Here is a 19,207-nt window from a genome sequence, read left to right as displayed (position 1 = left end):
CGAAGGCCCGCAAATTGGGGGATATGGGGGGCGAAGCCCTCCATAAAAAATTTTTAGTTGAGCCCCCTGAGATTGTAAAGGCTAGCGACGACCATGTCTAAAAGATTATATAACTTAGAATATTAAAACATGTAAAAATAAATTAAATACTAAAACACGAAAAATTGAAAAATTAAATAATAAAAGGCGAAAAAATAAATTGGAAAACGCAAAATAAAAATAAAAACGCTAAAAAAATAAATAATAAAAACGCTAAAAATATTATCTAACAATCTTGTTGATTTATCATCCTTTTATTATTCTAACATCCAAATTTGATCAATTCTTTAATTATTCATATATCCCAACATCCTATTTGATAATAATAATGATAATAACAATTTTAAAAAAATTGATAATAATAACCACTGAGATATGAAGCTTACGATTTAAACAAGCTAACGATTAAGACGACATATGCAACAACTTGAAAATCAAAATGATCATTTGGACGACAAGCTTGCTATGACAGCTCAGATGGATTATGGGAAGGCTTTTCAGAAGAAGGTTAATCGAGATTGACTTTAAATTTTGTTTAAATTGTTTTTATTTTAAACATGTTAGCCTTTAACTATGTATTTCGTTTAAATTGTTTTTTTTATAATACATATATATATATATATACCTTATTTTATATTTATTTATAGTTTCAGAATAAATTTATTATAAATAAAAAACACCACCATTATCTTTCACCACCGTTATCTCTATATAACAGTGAATATAAAGAATTTATTTTTTAGATAATAAATTCAATTAAAACCACCATTATTTACAATGAATTAATTATTATGGCATTATGAGCTTGCTGAAATATCTAAACCTTTTAAATTACATTTAAAAGGATAGCAGAAAATTTTTTTGGAAAACAATGTGTATGATTGTTTGCAATATATAGATTTGGTCGATGAATTTTATTATAATAATTCTATAATAAAAGTATTAATTTTTACAGCAATAAATTTTGTCCTATTTCATCTCAAAATTTAAACTAAATCAGATGTCACTGATTTAGTTTGTCACTTTTCTCCCAAAATTTAAAACATCTTAAAAAATATTTGCTCTATTATATTCTTGGAAAAGTAATAATTCCAGAAATTACCTCATTGTCATATGTGTCTTATACTTGATAATTATTATAAGTGACAGAATAGTGATTTTACTGATATTCCTGACAAAATTAACTTACTATTACTATTTAAAATTATTCGTAGTAATACACATACAAATTTCCTAATAGTCCATGCATAGTTGATGGAAATAATCAAAAAATATACAAAATTATTCATAGATACCTCTTCGATTGATAACCATGGTTATCCTTTACTTAGACGTTTAAAAAAAATGAATTGATTTGAATTTCATAATCGTTGAATAGTGACTTACAATAATCACTTAACAAAAAATAAAATGACACATTAATGTAGAAATCTCTATCTCAGTTCAATCCGTTAAATATTTATCTAAGTCCTACAGTGGTACCGGCCCCGTGTATTTTCAGCGATCGAATTTTTTAAAATAAAAATATTCGGCCCTGGTAAAATCGTAGGGCCCGGGTATATTTAAAAAATTAAAATATGGCATGGCGAGTATACCAGGGCCAGGCTTAAGTTTGGGTCTGCAGGTCTCTGATATTTATATAATGATTTTTATAAAGGCATGAAACCCTACAATTCATTCTATAGAATCGCTATGGTGGACTCTGGGTTATGAATTGCAGGATCATTCTCTGACAGTCTATCGATTAATTTTTTATCTACCCAATCAGCAATTGATTCTTTTCCAACCAAACGTTAATTTAAACAATCTCTTAGCTACTCATACAAAATTAATGTAATGATATCAAATTAATGCATGTGACACAAATGCCAGACTATACATTTATGCCTATTTTATATATTGTGTGAGGACGCCTCTCTTTAAACAATAGGTAAAAGCTAAAGGAAGGGGTTAAGGTTATTGGTCAAATACAGACAGTTTCTCCGAAAGAGTGTGAAGTTTTTTTTATTTAAGACTCAATTTATGTAGATGGGTAACATGCTTTGACGGTTTACGCTTCTTTATGGAATTGTCAGTAATACGTTTAATGTTGTATGTATTCGACGTGGTATGTTATCTAATGTGCCAAATAGAATAATTGTTTAGAGGAAAATCTCTCCTTTAAGATGCCTTATCAATTTCGCCAGTTGTTTGCTGTTATTTTATTACATTGTGAGCCAAGAGATCCTATTGTTCTATGGAATACTTTTAAATGATTCCTTTGTGAAGATTTCATCCAAAATGTATATAATTGTTGTTTGCTGTTATTTTATTACATTGTTAGGAAAGAGATCCTATTGTTCTATGGAATACTTTTAAATCATGTGAAGATTTCAACCAAAAATGTATATAATTGTTGTTTGCTGTTATTTTATTACATTATGAGCAAAGAGATATTGTTCTATGAAATACTTTTAAATTATTCCTTTGTGAAGATTTCCAAAAATGTATATAATTGTTGTTTGCTGTTATTTTATTACATTGTGAGCAAAGAGATCCAATTGTTCTATGGAATACTTTTAAATTATTCTTTTGTGAAGATTTCCTCCAAAAATGTATACAATTCCCTGATAGCATTGTCTGTGAATCTGGCTTTGTGCCATAAAACAAATTTTGCTTCAAAATGGTAAAACTCTTAAAGATTTTTTTGGCAAACCTATTCCTACATTATCCGCTTTATCTCTATCGATATTTGGTGTCTCCTTATTTGGGTAAAAACCTCTTACGATACAGATGCGCATAGAAATTTCTGACAAACTATAATTTGTTTTATCGTGATCAAAATATTCTATAACAAAATTATGTCCTTGTCTTTATTTAATCCCATACTGGATAATCTTTTCTTTTAAAAACAATATTATATGTATTAAGAACTCGAGGCTTCTTCATAATAGTGGCACTGCACATTCCCGTATCAACATTTGTTTAAATATTCATGAAATTTCTTGTAATCTCTCAGATAATCTGCCATTATAATATGAAACAAAATATTGATGATGCATAAACATAAATTCAAGGCCATGGAAAGGTTCTTTCAGGATATCATGAAAATAGATGAACCCTTTGGTGGTAAAACTATTGTTTTGGGCGAAGATTTTAGACAAATTTTACCTATTATTAAACGTGGTGTAAAATGCGGCATAGTTATCTCAACTTTAAAACGATCGTTTTTATAGTCGCATATATTGCCATTAAAGTTAGTTATTAATATGAAACTGCTACAATTCCAAGACGCCTAGGAATCTCTTATAAATAATAAGAGTTGGTGAAAGCAATTAAACATATTATGGCTCCAGGATAAAATAGAAAATTCCTGATGATTATTTTATAGTTTCTAATAATATTGAGGATCTTATCGAGTTTGTTTACGATATAAAACATATAACTTCCTTTTAGAGGTCTGCATTGGGCGGGGTTTCGGCCCGCCCGCCCACACCCACTTATCTAAGTAAACGGGCGGGTGGGCGGGTAATAAATTTTTTGAAACTGTGGGTGGGCGGGTTAAGAAATTTAAACAATAAGCGGGCGGGTAAAGAAAATTAAAAATTTTTGTTCAAAAACAAACTAAAGAATAATTTGTGGTCTGTTCAAATTTTAAATTTTCGTCCATACAAAAAGTTATGAGATATTTCTACGCCGTTTATTATTTCTTTTGCTTCTTTGTCTATTGTAGAATAATTCTTTTTAGCATCTTGTAAAGTTCTTGAGTTATAATAAGCTATTTGAAATTCGTTACCATTATCATATTTTTGCATAAATACAGCTCCAAACCCTTGGTTAGATGCATCTGTTTCTAATATTAACTCCAGGTCTGGTTTATAAAACTGTATAGTATTTTGTTCTGTTACTATTCCGAATAGCATGAAACGATTACGAAAATAGCACGGTATTTTATTATAGAATGGCAGATTAATCTTCGTACTCACTTCAAAAAAGAGTTTTACATAAATTGCATACGGGACACCGGATCTCATTTGAGGAAAAGGATATACTTCAGACGGATATCCTACTTTGGCGGAAATGACAAGAGATTTGCCAAAGCTACCAAGGTTAGCAAGAAAAATATTGTCAATTCCTGCAACTAGTGCCTGAACAAGGATTTAGCATTGCTGTAAGGTTTTTAGAACAAAGATGAACGCGTTTGAATCCAGAAAATGTCGATTCTTTATTATTTTTGCATTATAATTACATATAATATCCATTTTATATTTATATTTATTTCATAAATATTCTATTTGATCAAATAAATTGTTCATAATTTAAATTGAATATTTTTTTATGCTTAAATTAATTTCCTAAATTATAAACTTTTTGTAGAGGTGTAATGCTGAAATATTTTTATTAGATGCTTAAAAAATTGAAAGAATGGCCATTATTAAATTTTATGAGTGGACTTGGGTTAAATTTTTTTATAAATAATGAGCGGGCGGGTAAAAAAATTTAGACTAATGGGCGGGCGGGTAAGGAATTTTAGACAAATGGGCGGGGCGGGCGGGTATATTTTTTGAAAACTATAGGCGGGTTGGGCGGGCGGGTTAAAATTTTTTTAAAACATTGGATGCAGACCTCTACTTCTTTTAACCATGCATCATTTGTTTATAATGCCATCCTGACCCCTAAAAATGAAAATGTCGATTCCATAAATTTTCAATTGATTCCTGGGGATTTGGTTATGTATACAACGAAAAACGATTACTGAGGAGGCGAAATTTTATCCCACTGAATTTTTTAAATTCTTTAAATATATAAGGATTACTACAAACTTTCGCTCAAAGTCGGGTAACTATAATTTTAATGCGACTCCTGAATTAAACAATGGGACGAAATTGATTATAATCTCTTTACGGCCAAATATAATTGAGGCAGAATGTGTTTCTGATATCTTTCTCGGCACTAAAGTTTTCATACCTAGAATATGTTTAATTCCAACTGATTTTGGCTTGCCTTTTCTTTTAAACGCCAGCAATTTACCGTGAGACTTGCTTTTATTATGACAATTAATAAAATTCAAGGACAAACCTTAAACAAAGTTGTATTTATTCATCTCAACCTGTTTTTTCGCATGTAATATTTAGTTAAATCTCGAGTTTGTTCCCCTCATAATCTAAAGATTATGACCAATGATAAAAAAAATATTGGCGTATTGTAAGGTTATATTCGTTAGTCCCGACTTATACTAGTAATTGATACCAATGTCCATTCAACTAGATCCAGCTAAATGACACTAAGAGGTAATCTATTTTGATTTAATGTCTAATTTTAAGGATTTTACTTTTTTGAAATTTGTCAATTGATCTCCCCGAACAATATTATATTCTATTCTATTCTATTCATGTTGATTATGTAAAATTCACTAAAAAAAATTATATATGGTTCACTATTTATATTATTTAAATAGGATAAAAGAACAAAACATATTATGATATTCATTTAAATTAAATTATATATCTATTCTTAAGGATGCTACCTTTTTTAAAGCTTGCCATTTCTTCGCGCTTAACAATATAACCTTTTATTCCTGCTGACTATTTTGTATAAAAATTATTATACACTATTTTTATTATTTAAATAGAATAATATCCTATTCTTAAGGATCCTACCTTTTTTAAAACTTACCATTTCCTCGCGCCTAACAATATTCCCTTATATTCCTGTTGACTATTTTGTAACTCATATACAATACACCAATGTTCAATTCTATTCATACTCATTATTTTGAAAAATTCACTAAAAAAAGCAAACAATACATAGTTCGCTAGTGTTTGTAACGGTCTATCGGTCCTTTTTCCTAAAATGAGACCGGACTGATAGACCTTTAAGTCTAGTGATACCAGATCATGGTACCGTCGGTCTATTCCGGTCTAAAAAATGTTTTTTGTTAAACTATAAAAGTTTTATTCTGCATTAAATACATTAAAAATAAAATGTGATTACCAATATTTTAATTATATCATCAAATTATTTTTATTATATTATACATACAACTGCTTAATATTTCAAACGAATATTAAACCAATACAAATTTATTGAACATAATTTAAATCAATTTGATTTGCATATTTAGTTAACTTTTGTTTTTGATATATATAATGTGATAGATATTTGGTTATAAATTAAAACTGATTTATATATAAATATTCTAATTATCTTCTAAATTATCAAAAATTAAATCATTTTTTATCCATGATTCAAATGTCATTAGAGACTATGTTGCTTTTTTGTGATTTTATCACTAGCTTTAGAAAAAATCCGTTTACATGCTACTGATGTAGCCTGATGTGGATGATAGTCGATTATTATTTTGGCTAGAATTGGAAATCGATATTAATTCCCTTCCCACCAATCTAATATGTTGGAACTAATTAAAATTTGATCGATTTTTTTATTTGCACTACATTTCTAAAAATAAAAATATAATACTATCTACTAAATTAAATTACTTGACGAATGAATGAAACGGAAGAATATAAAAAGTAAACAATGAATGAGATATTATAAAGTGTTAGGCATTAAATAATCACGTCATTTATGTGTTAATGTACATGTACATTAACTAAAAAGCAATTCTAGGTTTATCTTTTTTAATCCGTCTTCGGTCGGACCGGACAATCGGACAATGTTGTCGAACCGGACCGTCTCTTCGGACCCAATAGTTAAGGTAACCGAACTGGACCGGACCACTGCAAACACTATGGTTCGCTATTTTTATTATTTAAATCGAATTTTATATCTCTGAAAGGATAATATATAGTAATATATTTATTATTTAAATAAAACTCTAAATCTATTCCTAAGGTTCATACCTATTTTGGAGCTTTCCATTTCATCCTGACTTACAATATTCCTTTCTATTCCGACTGATTATTTTGTATAATTCACCAAAAATAAATATTCATAGTTCGCTATTTCTATTATTTAAATAGGATATTATATGGATTACCTATTTGAAGCTTGCCAAGTTTCTTCAGGCAATATTCTATTCAAGCTGATTAGTAAAACTCACTAAAAAAGATAAATGGTTAGCAATTTTTTTTAAATAGGATTTTATATCTATTCCAAAAGGACGATACATAGTATTATGTTTAGTTATTAATGCAGGTCCACGTGGTTTAAAATTTCCAATCCGAAAATTCAATTGCGATGGATATATTTTCAATAATGCACAAATTAATTATATTTTTAACTAGATAAAGATATCGAATTATATGAATTATTTGTGAATATATTACTCTGAATAGATTGATTTAACAAAATAATATATAAACGTTAGTTCATAAAATTGGTAATTTTTTTCAAAGTTGCTCCAAATTAGAAAAAATATGTAATATTATTTCTCAATGACACATTCGTATGCTAATTCAGAGCGTATATTTAGTTTAATTGCAAATTTCTGGAGAAAAGATTGTAATCGATTATATATTTGGGTTTAAAGCTTAATATTATATTTTTAGATATTTTTGTAAAGATTTTTAGGTAATATGCGATAATAATTGATAATTTAAAGATAAAATCTATCAAAAAAATATGAATGAGATCAATTTAATTCCCATATTTCGTCTAGTATATTTTTTATGTATAAATTTAATTAATTTTTTTTTAGAATTATGAATAAATTTTTGTGCATTTTTGTTTGAATGAATCTGGCAACCTTGCCCAGTATATAGTAAACAAGGGTTAAGTTAGAAAAAGCTCGCAGCGCAAATGAACAAGAATTTTTTATGTACTCCTTCCACAAGACATTATTTAAAGTGCATTCAATATATCTTGATCGATACTTGCCCTCAGTCGATTTTTTTTATAATTTTTAATTTATTAAACGTGTTTTACAAATGACTAGCATGTTCAATCAAATATAGTTATTTTCCAAATAAGGTATTACGTCGAATATTCTAAAGAAACATTTAAACGTTTGATTACATTTATTATTGTGTTCTTATTTATAGTCTTTATTGAACAAATTTTACCTAAAATTTCAAATCTTTTTTTGTAAATTTTTTATAAGAAAATCTTTTGTAATTAGGCAACTTCTTTAAAAAAATTTTATTTTTTAATTTTATGATCTTCAAAGATTTTTTGCCTCAAAACTGAGCTAAAATTTTTAAAAAGATTTTTTTTTTCTTCTTTTCAAATGCTGGTTAATTTTATTACATTCTTAGTCTTCACTAATACAAATATTATCGTTTGTGTTTTTATTTAAATTATATTTATGCAAATACGTAAAAATGAATACAATTAATGTCGTAATTTGACACTGGATATATTTGCTAACAACACTTTCTTCAAAACCTTTCATAAATAACTTTATTATTTATTTCATCAAAATACCTTGGGTGCAAATATTGCACATTCGCTATAGGCCCTTCACTTATCGAAAACCGTTTAGTCAAATAATTTATAATTTGGATCATTATTGGGTGAAATCTTCAAATTTATAGAGGTACATCGGAACATGTGGGCGTTCATCTTTGCATTCTTCGTTGTGCATTTTTTATTCAAATTTCATTTCCTACCTAAATGTTATCAGGCAGCTTAGAATCAGAAATATGTTTATAACTTTACTTTACATTAATTGGATGGTTATAATATTAATTTAATTAACTTGGTTCAGGAAATTATTTGTCAAAAATTAGGGTATCAAACATGGAGTAATAAAATTAAATAGGAGATGGGATAAAAACTTTGTTGAATATTTGATGTGGAAAACTCGGCTAAATATTTAATTTATAAAATTTAAAGAAAAATATAAAATACGCTAAAATGTACAATTAAATTTTAAAAGTATCGGGGTATATTTACATGTTTTTTATCTCACTTTACTTCTTTAAAAATAATAATGCCGGATGTTACTATCTTTGACATTACTTTAAAGCACTATCAAATATATTCTATTTTAAGCTAAATAGATATTATAAAATATAAGGTTTTTTTATTATTACAATAAATCTTATAAAAGTATATCTAGGTTAGCTGATTAAAACATTAAATAATTGTTTTGAAATTTATAGATTTATAGATTTAGCAATATAAAATATAATATTATAAAAAAATAATCCCCAAAATTAATTTTAAACATGCAATATCAAAATTGAAATTGTTCATATGGAGTGCACGTTATCAAAGCATCTTCTAGAGTAGAGACTAATTTATCCTTTACCATTTGAATAGCGATCTCAAAACGAATATCTTTTTTGATATTTTTGATTACGTTTCTATGTGTTTTATACATGAATTTTAAATTATAAATAAAAGGGATATAAAGGTCTGTAGAATAAATCCAATTATTGTTTGACAAATTATTATATGAACTAATATTTGAGCTTATATAATTAGGGTTTGGATATCTCCATAATTCTATCATAAAAGCGTCTGCTGCTTTAGGTCTGAAATCAAACACTATTTCAAACATTGACAACAATCCGGCAATAGTAACGTCATGACTGGAATACATATGAATAGGTTTAAGGTCCTCAATGTTATTATTGACAATTTTGATATCGTGACATATCAAATAATTTTTAAACTGTGGATATTTGATATTCATCCATTGATAATCAAAATGTTTTAACATATTACACAAGATTCTGCTCAGCAAAAGGCCATTACTCCATTTTAACAAAGCTTTATTTTCCTTGTACATCAAGCCAAATGTTATATCCGTATAATTTTGTATAAAATAATAGACATCAGGCGTTACCCAATCAGGTAAGGGAAAATTATTTGATTTGTCACATAATAGAGGGTCTGCCACAGTCACCATTAATATAGGAGACATGCTCTCTCCCCACCCCGAATATTCTATTACTTTATTATATTGATTGATATTGCTATTGACGTAATTCATTAAAGTGGAATTTGGTATCGTTAGAGTGTTAATTATTTCGATGGCATGATTGTAACATTTTTTGAGGCTAACCAATAATATATCATCTTTGGTTGCTATGTGGAATATGTCATATTCGTGAAGACCTAAAACCTATAAATATTTTAATAAGCTTTTATATTATGAACAATATTTACCATTTTTCGCGTATTGAAATCCATTTTCTTTCCAATAAAGCCATATAAAAAAGCCAAAGCCGAGCTTTTGGCCATTCTAACATCGGTAGATGAAGATTTAATCTCGTTTAAACTTAGTTGACGATTAAAAACTTTATCATATCTATTTTTGAGGAGCCTTCCAGTTTCGAGAATTGCAACAATGCCATTATTCGTTAAATTTGTCTTGCCATTTGGCCAATGACTCGCATTGAATACGTAGTTCTTGAACATAACTAATTCATACGGAGGCCTCTCACCGTGTCTCAATATAATGTTCGTCATTACTATGTTAGAATTATTTGAATCACTTGTAGCTTTAAAAAATTTAAAAAACAATTATATAACAGAAAAAAATGATGGCTCCAATGCAGTTGACCAGGATAGTATTTTATGAAATTAACACATATATTCTTTTAAAGTGTGAGATTAAAAAAAACTTTTCATAAAAAAATTAATTCTATCAAAATAATATATTATTTATTTATTTTTTCCATGCAAACTAAAGAATTGTTATCTCATGGCCAGGTACACAAATTTCTAAAATTTTTGTATAATTAGCCATGAATTTTATGCTAACTATGAATTCAGGGTTATTCAATCAATTTCTAGATACATATAAATTATTAAAAAATATAATTAATATTTCTAAATTTATTTTCGAGAATAATTTAAACCCCAATTTTTAATACCTCTGCTTAGTTCACTGAAAATTTCTTCCTTCAAATTTTAAGGATTAATATTCCCAAATATGTCTGTCCTAGAAGCAGACTGAAATTAGTTACCAATTTGCTTAATGGAGAGAAAATTTGTAGCTAATTTTAATTAGGAAGATGAGGTGGATATAAGTAAAATATTTTTGAATAAAGGTACAAAGGGAAAATTTAAAAAACAAGCATGATTATTGATTTTCAAAAATGAAAGGCTTTATATATCTTCATAATTTGCCAAGAATCCATAATGAGTGAGCTTTTTGCTACTAGCGATGTGCCTAATCAGATACTGTTTATTTATAATATATAGATTAAAAATAACCAAAAATTTCTGAACCAGATTAACTGAAATTTATAGAATAGGTTATTTTACACTTTCTGGAATAATTTTAAACAAAATCAGATATATTATTTTGCTATTTTCCAATTTAAATTTTAGCGCGTTTTAAAATTTGGAAAATCTAATTTCGCCGGATATTTTAACATACGTAAAACACCCACTCTACGAATTTCAGACAATTTAATATGATATTACACATCTATTTTATTAAAATAATTACATATTATAATTATTACATACTTTGGTTCCTAGAGTAACTAATATCCTGAATTATTATGGCATATATGTATAGAGCAAAGTTTATTAACAACTCTAACATGTTCTGTTTATAAAAATTTGTTAAAGAGCTTTTTTTATTGTTAAATTATATTATAAATGTAAAGCAAGATCAAAATTAAAAAATAATATATATATATTTTTTTTAATCAAGAGAAAATTAAATCGCTTTTGAACTTTATATATAATAATATTAGTGGTATTAATAATTTTTTAAACACATTAAGTTTGATTGAAAAATATTTATTTAGTAATTGCATAAGTAATAAAAATAAATAATTTAATATGAATAAACATTGATTTGGAAAATATGTGGTATATATATATATATATATGTTATATTTAGAGAAGATACCAATCAATCATGAATAGAATGTAAGGAAGTAGAAGATAGTGTGAATCCAAAATTAATTATTAATTTTGTATAAATCATAAGTCACTTTATCAAGTGTTGTTACTCAAATCGGGCTGGTGGGTTTTTTTCTTCTTCTTTATTTCCTCAAATAAAAAATGAATCACTTATTTAGAATAGATCCAAAAAAGAATTTTTTTTGTCCTGAGATTGGCAGCCCAATCCTTTATAATTTTTTTGGGCCCGAACTGAATTTTGTTTTTTTAAAGTCCCGAACTCAACCATGGTTCAAATTGTTTTTATAAAAAATAAATAAATTAAACGTTTCGTATGACCTAATCTCAAAATATTCAAATTATTGTTCTATGTAATAAAAGGGTAAAATGAATTTTGGAATGGCAGCTAGGATTAAGAAGGTGCACATTTTGCTGATATCACTACCTTTGTTCCAGTATAGACCGGGTCAGTTTCTTTTAACCGAAATCAGCCTGCGGGGCAGGACTGGGGTAAGGTTAAAGGGTGTAACAATATATTTACAACAACCTAATTTTATTAAATCATTTCAAAATACATATTTACTGTACCCTATATCTGGCCATTTTAACCGTACCCTAACTCTTCAAAAATGTTAATTATAAAAAAAATTGCTCTCGCCGGGATCTAAAAATGGTTTGCTGCGTGTGCATTAATCTAAATCTTCTCAGTAAACTCTCTAGGCTACCGCTGCCATTTAAAATAGATCTTGCGCATTTTAAACATAATTTTTTTTCTGTAACCGCATATACACATGACTGATGAAGATATCAAGAAGAAAATCATCAATTATAGCATGGTAGGAGAAAAAAAATATTATACTAATTTTTGTAGAATAAAAAGAATGTGTCGGTAAACTTAGATATCATATATTCCTGGTAACCCAAATTAGGGTTAAGAAATCTTAAATTGTTTGGTTGAATATTAAAAACATAGATCAATTTATGGACCCACATCGAATCCGAGATAATATGGACTAGGGGCCGATTAGGACCTCTTCTATTAAAATTTCCGTCTATTAGAGTTATAAAATCCTGAACCAAATGGGTTCACAACTCTGTTTATACTTATTTAATAGGTTTCTATGAATAAATTTTAATCACAGGTTATGTTTACATGATTAAATGTATCATTTTCATAATCTTTTGAAGTTAAAAATATTAATATTATTATTCGCAAGATATCAATTAATAGGGAGTAAATAACATTTATAGAGAAGCTATTTAAAAAATAAATGATAATATTTTTCACAATTTAACAAATTAATTTAAAAATAACCCTGGTATAAAGAGTACAAAGGTTCGTTAGGTTGAAGGTAATCCTATTAATATGTATAAATATTTAAACTGTTTATTCAAGCAGAAAAATTAATTAAAATTTTTGTTTAAATTCTAATTCTTTTAGTAAAAAAAATATAAGTTCAATTTAGTGGAAGAGATGATGCCATCTTCACAATCATTTGTTAAACCAATCTGGTACCTAAAAACGATCAGTTCTTAAATGGAATAAGAGATTTTTCTACTAAGCCAATGGCGATTTATCCCTCATCTTACCCTCTAATTTCTTCTTATCTCCTAAAGAAGGAAATTTAAATCATCAATAACGATCTTGCGTAATCCCCCCCCCCTCCCCCCGTTTTTGAACTTCCTAAAGGAACCACTTGAATGAAGCCATCCCTCTCCTAGCAAAAACTGTCAAATGAGAGATTTTTTTTATTAAAGTTTATTTTTTCTTTATATTAACAAGAATTTAAAATTAAAGTAAAACCTTTTAATCTATCGCAAATACATTGATTATTTATCCAACTTTTGCAATTCCTTTCCTCACCTTTTAGAGCAGCTCGTATTTATAAATTTTAAAAAAATTACTACTGATTCTGAAGATAATATTATTGAACCGCGTATTGGTGTCCCAAATTTCTATTCTATTGATAACGACCTAATAGAGATACGCGTTGATTCCAGTAAACATATTTTGATAATAAAAAATATAGGTATAGAACAGAGATCTGCGGTGATACCATTTGTATTGTCCGCCCTGCCCCGGATTAAAAAATTTTTTTTTGGTCAAAACCGGGTTTATTTTAAGGCCCGGCCTCGATATTTCCTAAAAGTATTTGTCGCCCGGATTTCTTTAAAAAAAAATTGGACCAGGGTATATAAATTTTCTACGAGTTTTTTCTTATCAAAATTTCGGCTAATTAGAGTTTTAAATTCCTGAACCCTAATTCAGGTTCACAACTCTGTCTATACTCATGTAACTATAGGTCCTAGTTATAAGAATAAATTTTGAAGTTTATTAATATTTTTATTAACAAAATATTAATTAATAGGGAGTATATAACATTTATAGCGAAGCCATTTGAAAAATAAATTTGATATTTTTCATAATTTATCAAACTAATTTTAAAATAAAACTAGTATAAAGAGTACATAAGTTCATTAGCTTGAAAGTAATTCGATTAATATGTATTTAGTAAAGCATTAAAATGCTTTATTATTTTTTTAAAATATAAAATATTATTATAACTGTTTACTCAGCAGAAAAGTTAATTAAAATTTTTGTTTAAATTCTTATTCTTTTAGTAAAAAAATATATAAGTTCAATTTACTAGAAGAGATGATGCCTTCATCAAAATAATTTGTTAAATCAAACTGGTACCTAAAAATGGTCCATTCTTAAATGGCACCAGACTTCTCTAAACTCCCTAAGCCAATGGCGAATCACCCCTTTATCCCTCATCTCACCCTCTAACTTCTTCTTATCTCCCTAAAAAAGAAAATTCAAATCAAAATTATATCAATGACAATCTTGAGTAATACCCCCCCCCCCCCCCACCTTTGTAGAAGTTCCTGAATGGAGCACTCGAAGGAAGCCTTATTCTAGAGGGATTTTTCTGTTTCAGCATTTTACGGATCATTTTTCAGCGAATAGGAAATCCATATATAACTTTTCAAATTATCTAATCTCCTCAACTGTCGTAAAAGGAATGAGTTTAAATCCCTACTTTTTCAAATCGGCTGGTCGATGGTAATTCACTTATTTTTGTCCCTTTTGGCATTTATATATGTAGCCGTCATTTTCACTCTATCTTCGGTAATAAAATTCTTCGAGCTGGAAGGTAAATAACAACATTTATTTGATTATCATTAAATATTCATAAGTAAAATAACCTAGAAAGGCGAAGAGCCCTTACGACATAGTTTTAAACCCCAGATAATTTCTGCATACTCTTTTTATACAATTTAGATTGCCTTCATGCACATAAATATATTCATTTTACTAAATTTATTATAAATGTGTTTTGAAACAATTTTGAGTCGTAAATTAATGTCTAACATGACTTAATAATGAAGTAAAGAAGCATTTCCATGTTCACCGCTTAAAAACTATCCTAAAAAGGTGGTATCCAGATAATGTGCGAGAAAATTAGGTCTCAAAATTTTTTTTAAAATGATTATATCAAATCGATTTCTAAAAATCTATAATTTAGAACCTCACTTCCATAATATTCATCTTTTAGTGAATTATAAGTAGTTAGCGGCTAATTAGGAAATGAACGTCGGTTGTTGAACCCTATCCTCTATTTTTTGATATTATATAAATCTATTCAAAAATTATTCGTATTTGATTTGAAATTATAGAATACTCTTATCTAATTATAGTTAAAAAATTTTAAATAATTGCTCGTACTGTTGAAACCTTATGATTGTTTCGCCCTTTATTAGTTATTGTTGCATTTATGGATCATTTATTAAAATTTAAGATTTATTATTTTTTTTATTTGTTCGAAAACAAAAACTACTGTTTTATTTTATTTTTTACTAAATAACAAAATTTATTCGAACCCTTAATTTTACATTCGAAATCTCTCAAAAAATGGGTTTCATTAAAAGTTTGCCGACAATGACCGAAAAAAACATTTTTCCTACTTCATTTAAAAATTATGTCCTATCAAGTGTTTAATTTATGTTATAATGGAAAATTATGATATTCAATTCACAAATCTATAATATATATTTTATGTTAAGAAAAATTCAACAAAAACCTTATAAGGATATTTAAAAAAATGTTAAATGGATAAAACTTAACTGTCCTCTTTGAAAAAAAAAGAAAACCTGTATATATCTTTATTCCCCCCCCCCCCCCCTCCCCTAAATCTGGTATAAATCAGCGATAAGGATTTTGGTGATATTGGAATTACGGCAACAAACATCTCAAGCGATATTTGCTTGCGAAATTAAGATACAAAGAAATGAATGGACATTTCATCAAATATTAGCGAAATAATGAGCTAGAAATAATTGCAATTAATTCCCACTTTTTATAAAAAAATTAAATTTATATTTCCACATTTAAATATGTTCATTCTAAAAAAATTTAGTTTACTGTATAAATATAACAAATTATTCATTATTACGATTATTAAATTACACGATTTAAAATAATTGAATCGAATATATTATATTTGATTAATTTTTTCGCAACCTAATTATATAAATATAATAAAATTTAAAAGAATCTATTTATATTATAGAATGTGCTTATCATTTTTAAGATATTGCACTAATCAAACTTCGTTATTTATACGCTTTAATGACGTAATTTAGAAAATTGCTTTTAAGGAAATATTATAATATTTTCTACAATATATTAAATTTTTTTTATTACATAATTTTAAACTAAATATCTAAGTAAAAAATGGTATGATTAGGATTGTAATGTTTATTTTTGATTTTTAAACATAATCAACAAGAACTTAAAAAGTTAAACAATTAAACAAAAATAGGCTCACTATGTGGAAACACATTTTTGATTGCTGTAGTAATAACAGACAAAGAGGTACGGCTAAAAACGATGGGACGCTTTGCGTTAAAAAAGGTAGTCCTTCGGATGTGAAAAAGAAAATCGTAGACTCATTTTCCACAACTAATTCGAGTAAATATGGAGGGGATGTCAATGATAGTATCGAATTTACTGAAACATCATGCGATAATAACGAGGGTTCAAGGGTAAGCAATCGATTAAGAAGAAGAAAGAAAAGCAATAAGAAACGAGAGAACAGTGAAAGTCTATCAGCAAACGATATAAATAAAACTAACAATCATTTAAACATCAGCGTGAACCGTAGTAATGCGACGGAAGAGCAGAGTGGCACTATTAGCAATTATACCCAAATTCCTGCCTTGATGAGGGAAGATTTGAAAATAGAGACATTCATAGAAGATCCGAGTATCATTAAAAGTTGTGCAGATATAACCGACAACTGCAAAGAAAGTATTTTTGGTAACATGATAAGTGATCACGAGTATTCCTCTCTCGAGGAATTAGAATATGAAATTCTAAAATACGAAAAATTGGAAGAAAGCAATAATGAAAACTGGAAAGTAAGTCCTTGTAATAAATATGATCCAATGCACAAGGAAAGTATTCTAATACCTTTTGTAGAATGCAATACGTTGAAAAACACGTATGACATGGGAATTACCCAAAAATTCAAGTATATACAATCTTTGGACGTCAATAAAGACGTAATTTATAAATATGAAGACGATATGGATTTAGGCAAGATAAAGATTAAAAAAAAGATAAAGAATTTAAAGATGAGCCCGAGTGAAGAAAACGAAAAGTATTTCCTTGAACACGAAAGATTGTTAAACCAGAACGATATCGAGTATTCGCAAGAGTTTAATGGAGGGGAATATTTTTTATCGCAAGAAGAAATAGCATCTTCAGAATATCAAAGTCCGATAGGGTCCAGTGAAATTATGGCTGATCTTTCGAAAGATATAATTGATCACAGAAACGCAGATATAGTAGGTTTAATGAGACAAGATAGTGCAGATATAGTAGGTTTAATGAGACAAGATTTTAATAATCTAAATATTGAATTAGAGAAGAAATTAATTATAAACAATTCAATAACTATACCTCAAATTATCATCTCGAGTATAGAGGAAAGTGGTGCCGATATAGTAGAAAGGATAATATGGACAGAGCCGATACAATCGTGCAGAGAGGAAAAATGTGAAATATCCATGATACCACCTGCCAAAATACATTTATGTGATATAAATAACGATAAACAATTTGATAAATTTTTGGGTCCTTGTTCAAGTCAAAATTATAAATATTCTGATAGAACATTGGAATTTCAAATTTCAGGTTCAGATGGGATTAATTTATTAGACGAACAGAAGCGAAAATTTGACAATATTTCAAGTTCATTGATGAATAAAAAAAGTGAAAACGAACTATTTTCAAATGATAAGAAATTCAAGTTTCATGATTCTCCTGATTCTAATAAATTGAATAATCATCAGATGAAAATTCAGTTTGACGAGGTTATGAAGGAACTAGTGACCTCTCATAAATCTTTTAATATGCATAACTATTATACAAAACCACAAAATAAGGAATCATTTCCAAATGCTCCAATCTATTATCAAAATAATGATTTAGTGGAAGAATTCCCTCTAATGATGTATGACACAAATACTATCACTGCTCTAAACATAAAATGTCCCGAATTAATAGAAAATATAGATTTTGTTGCAAAAGATTCGGTCCTAGAACCTAGAGATGATATAGTAACTGAAAAAAAGATCGGTTGGTGGGTTGAACTCAAACCAAAATTTGATTATTTTGCCGATTATAAAAATGTGACTAATAAGAGATACGAGCGTATCGACGAAGACACTATGAGTGACACAGGTGAACCATGTTTTGACACGGGGAACAACAAAAATTCGAGAATTCATATCAGATCCGCTATCTCGGCTCCGAGTTCCCCTCTGCTAAGCGGTGAGAAAAAAGGTAGGCTTTTATTGGCGAACTTTAAAAGGGATTTGAACCTTCTACTTATAAAGCAGGGCAGAGATCACAGGGTCCCTGCGGCCTTAGTTGACCTATACAGGGAATCACTCAAAGATATCTATGATTCGTGCCGAAAATATAACTGACAAAATAAAATCGTACAATTAATTTCTTTATTAAATATTGTCGTTTAAAAAAGAAAGAAAAAGTTATAAATAATTTCAAACATGATTCATATTGAATCGTTTTAATTGTGTATATTAAATATTAATGTTATTTGCATATGATAAAATAAATAAATTATTAACTATTTGGCGAAAATTTAAAAATATTAACAATTAATATAAGTTACATTAAAATTTTAAGTTATAAATGATTATTATAAATTTCGATAGTCTATTATTATTTTTTTTAAAAATTTCATAATTTAAGAATATATATTTTTTTATCACAATAATCAACAGTATGTTTTAATCTTTAAAAAAACATGAGACTTTTCGATGCCCCGATTTTATAAATATTTGTCATTTCACTGTATAATTTTTTTTAAAAATTATAAATTTT

At 27.7% G+C, this 19,207-nt stretch overlaps 1 protein-coding gene across 1 annotated transcript; it reads right to left on the bottom strand.

Annotated features, from left to right (window-relative positions):
• Positions 1 to 9,157: 9,157 nt before the first annotated feature.
• LOC135930581 (prostatic acid phosphatase-like) lies at positions 9,158 to 10,398 on the bottom strand. The gene is made up of 2 exons (XM_065467426.1): positions 10,096 to 10,398; positions 9,158 to 10,051 (listed from the first exon to the last, which is right to left on the bottom strand). Exons 1-2 carry the CDS (start codon positions 10,396 to 10,398, stop codon positions 9,158 to 9,160), a joined length of 1,197 nt encoding a protein of 398 aa, XP_065323498.1.
• Between the last annotated feature and the right edge of the window lie 8,809 nt (positions 10,399 to 19,207).

Source organism: Gordionus sp. m RMFG-2023, chromosome 1, assembly GCF_954871325.1.
Source record: "Gordionus sp. m RMFG-2023 chromosome 1, tfGorSpeb1-WG-v2, whole genome shotgun sequence".
In the NCBI taxonomy this organism is placed as follows: domain Eukaryota; kingdom Metazoa; phylum Nematomorpha; class Gordioida; order Chordodea; family Parachordodidae; genus Gordionus; species Gordionus sp. m RMFG-2023.
This window is presented reverse-complemented; position numbering and strand designations above follow the sequence as displayed.

Bases quoted from the DNA above. Each gene is read 5' to 3' on its own strand.
- LOC135930581 (XM_065467426.1), bottom strand. From the start codon at position 10,398: ATGACGAACATTATATTGAGACACGGTGAGAGGCCTCCGTATGAATTA. The intron at 10,052-10,095 runs GTAAATATTGTT...AAATATTTATAG, and splicing joins ATTTCAATACGCGAAAAATG to GTTTTAGGTCTTCACGAATA.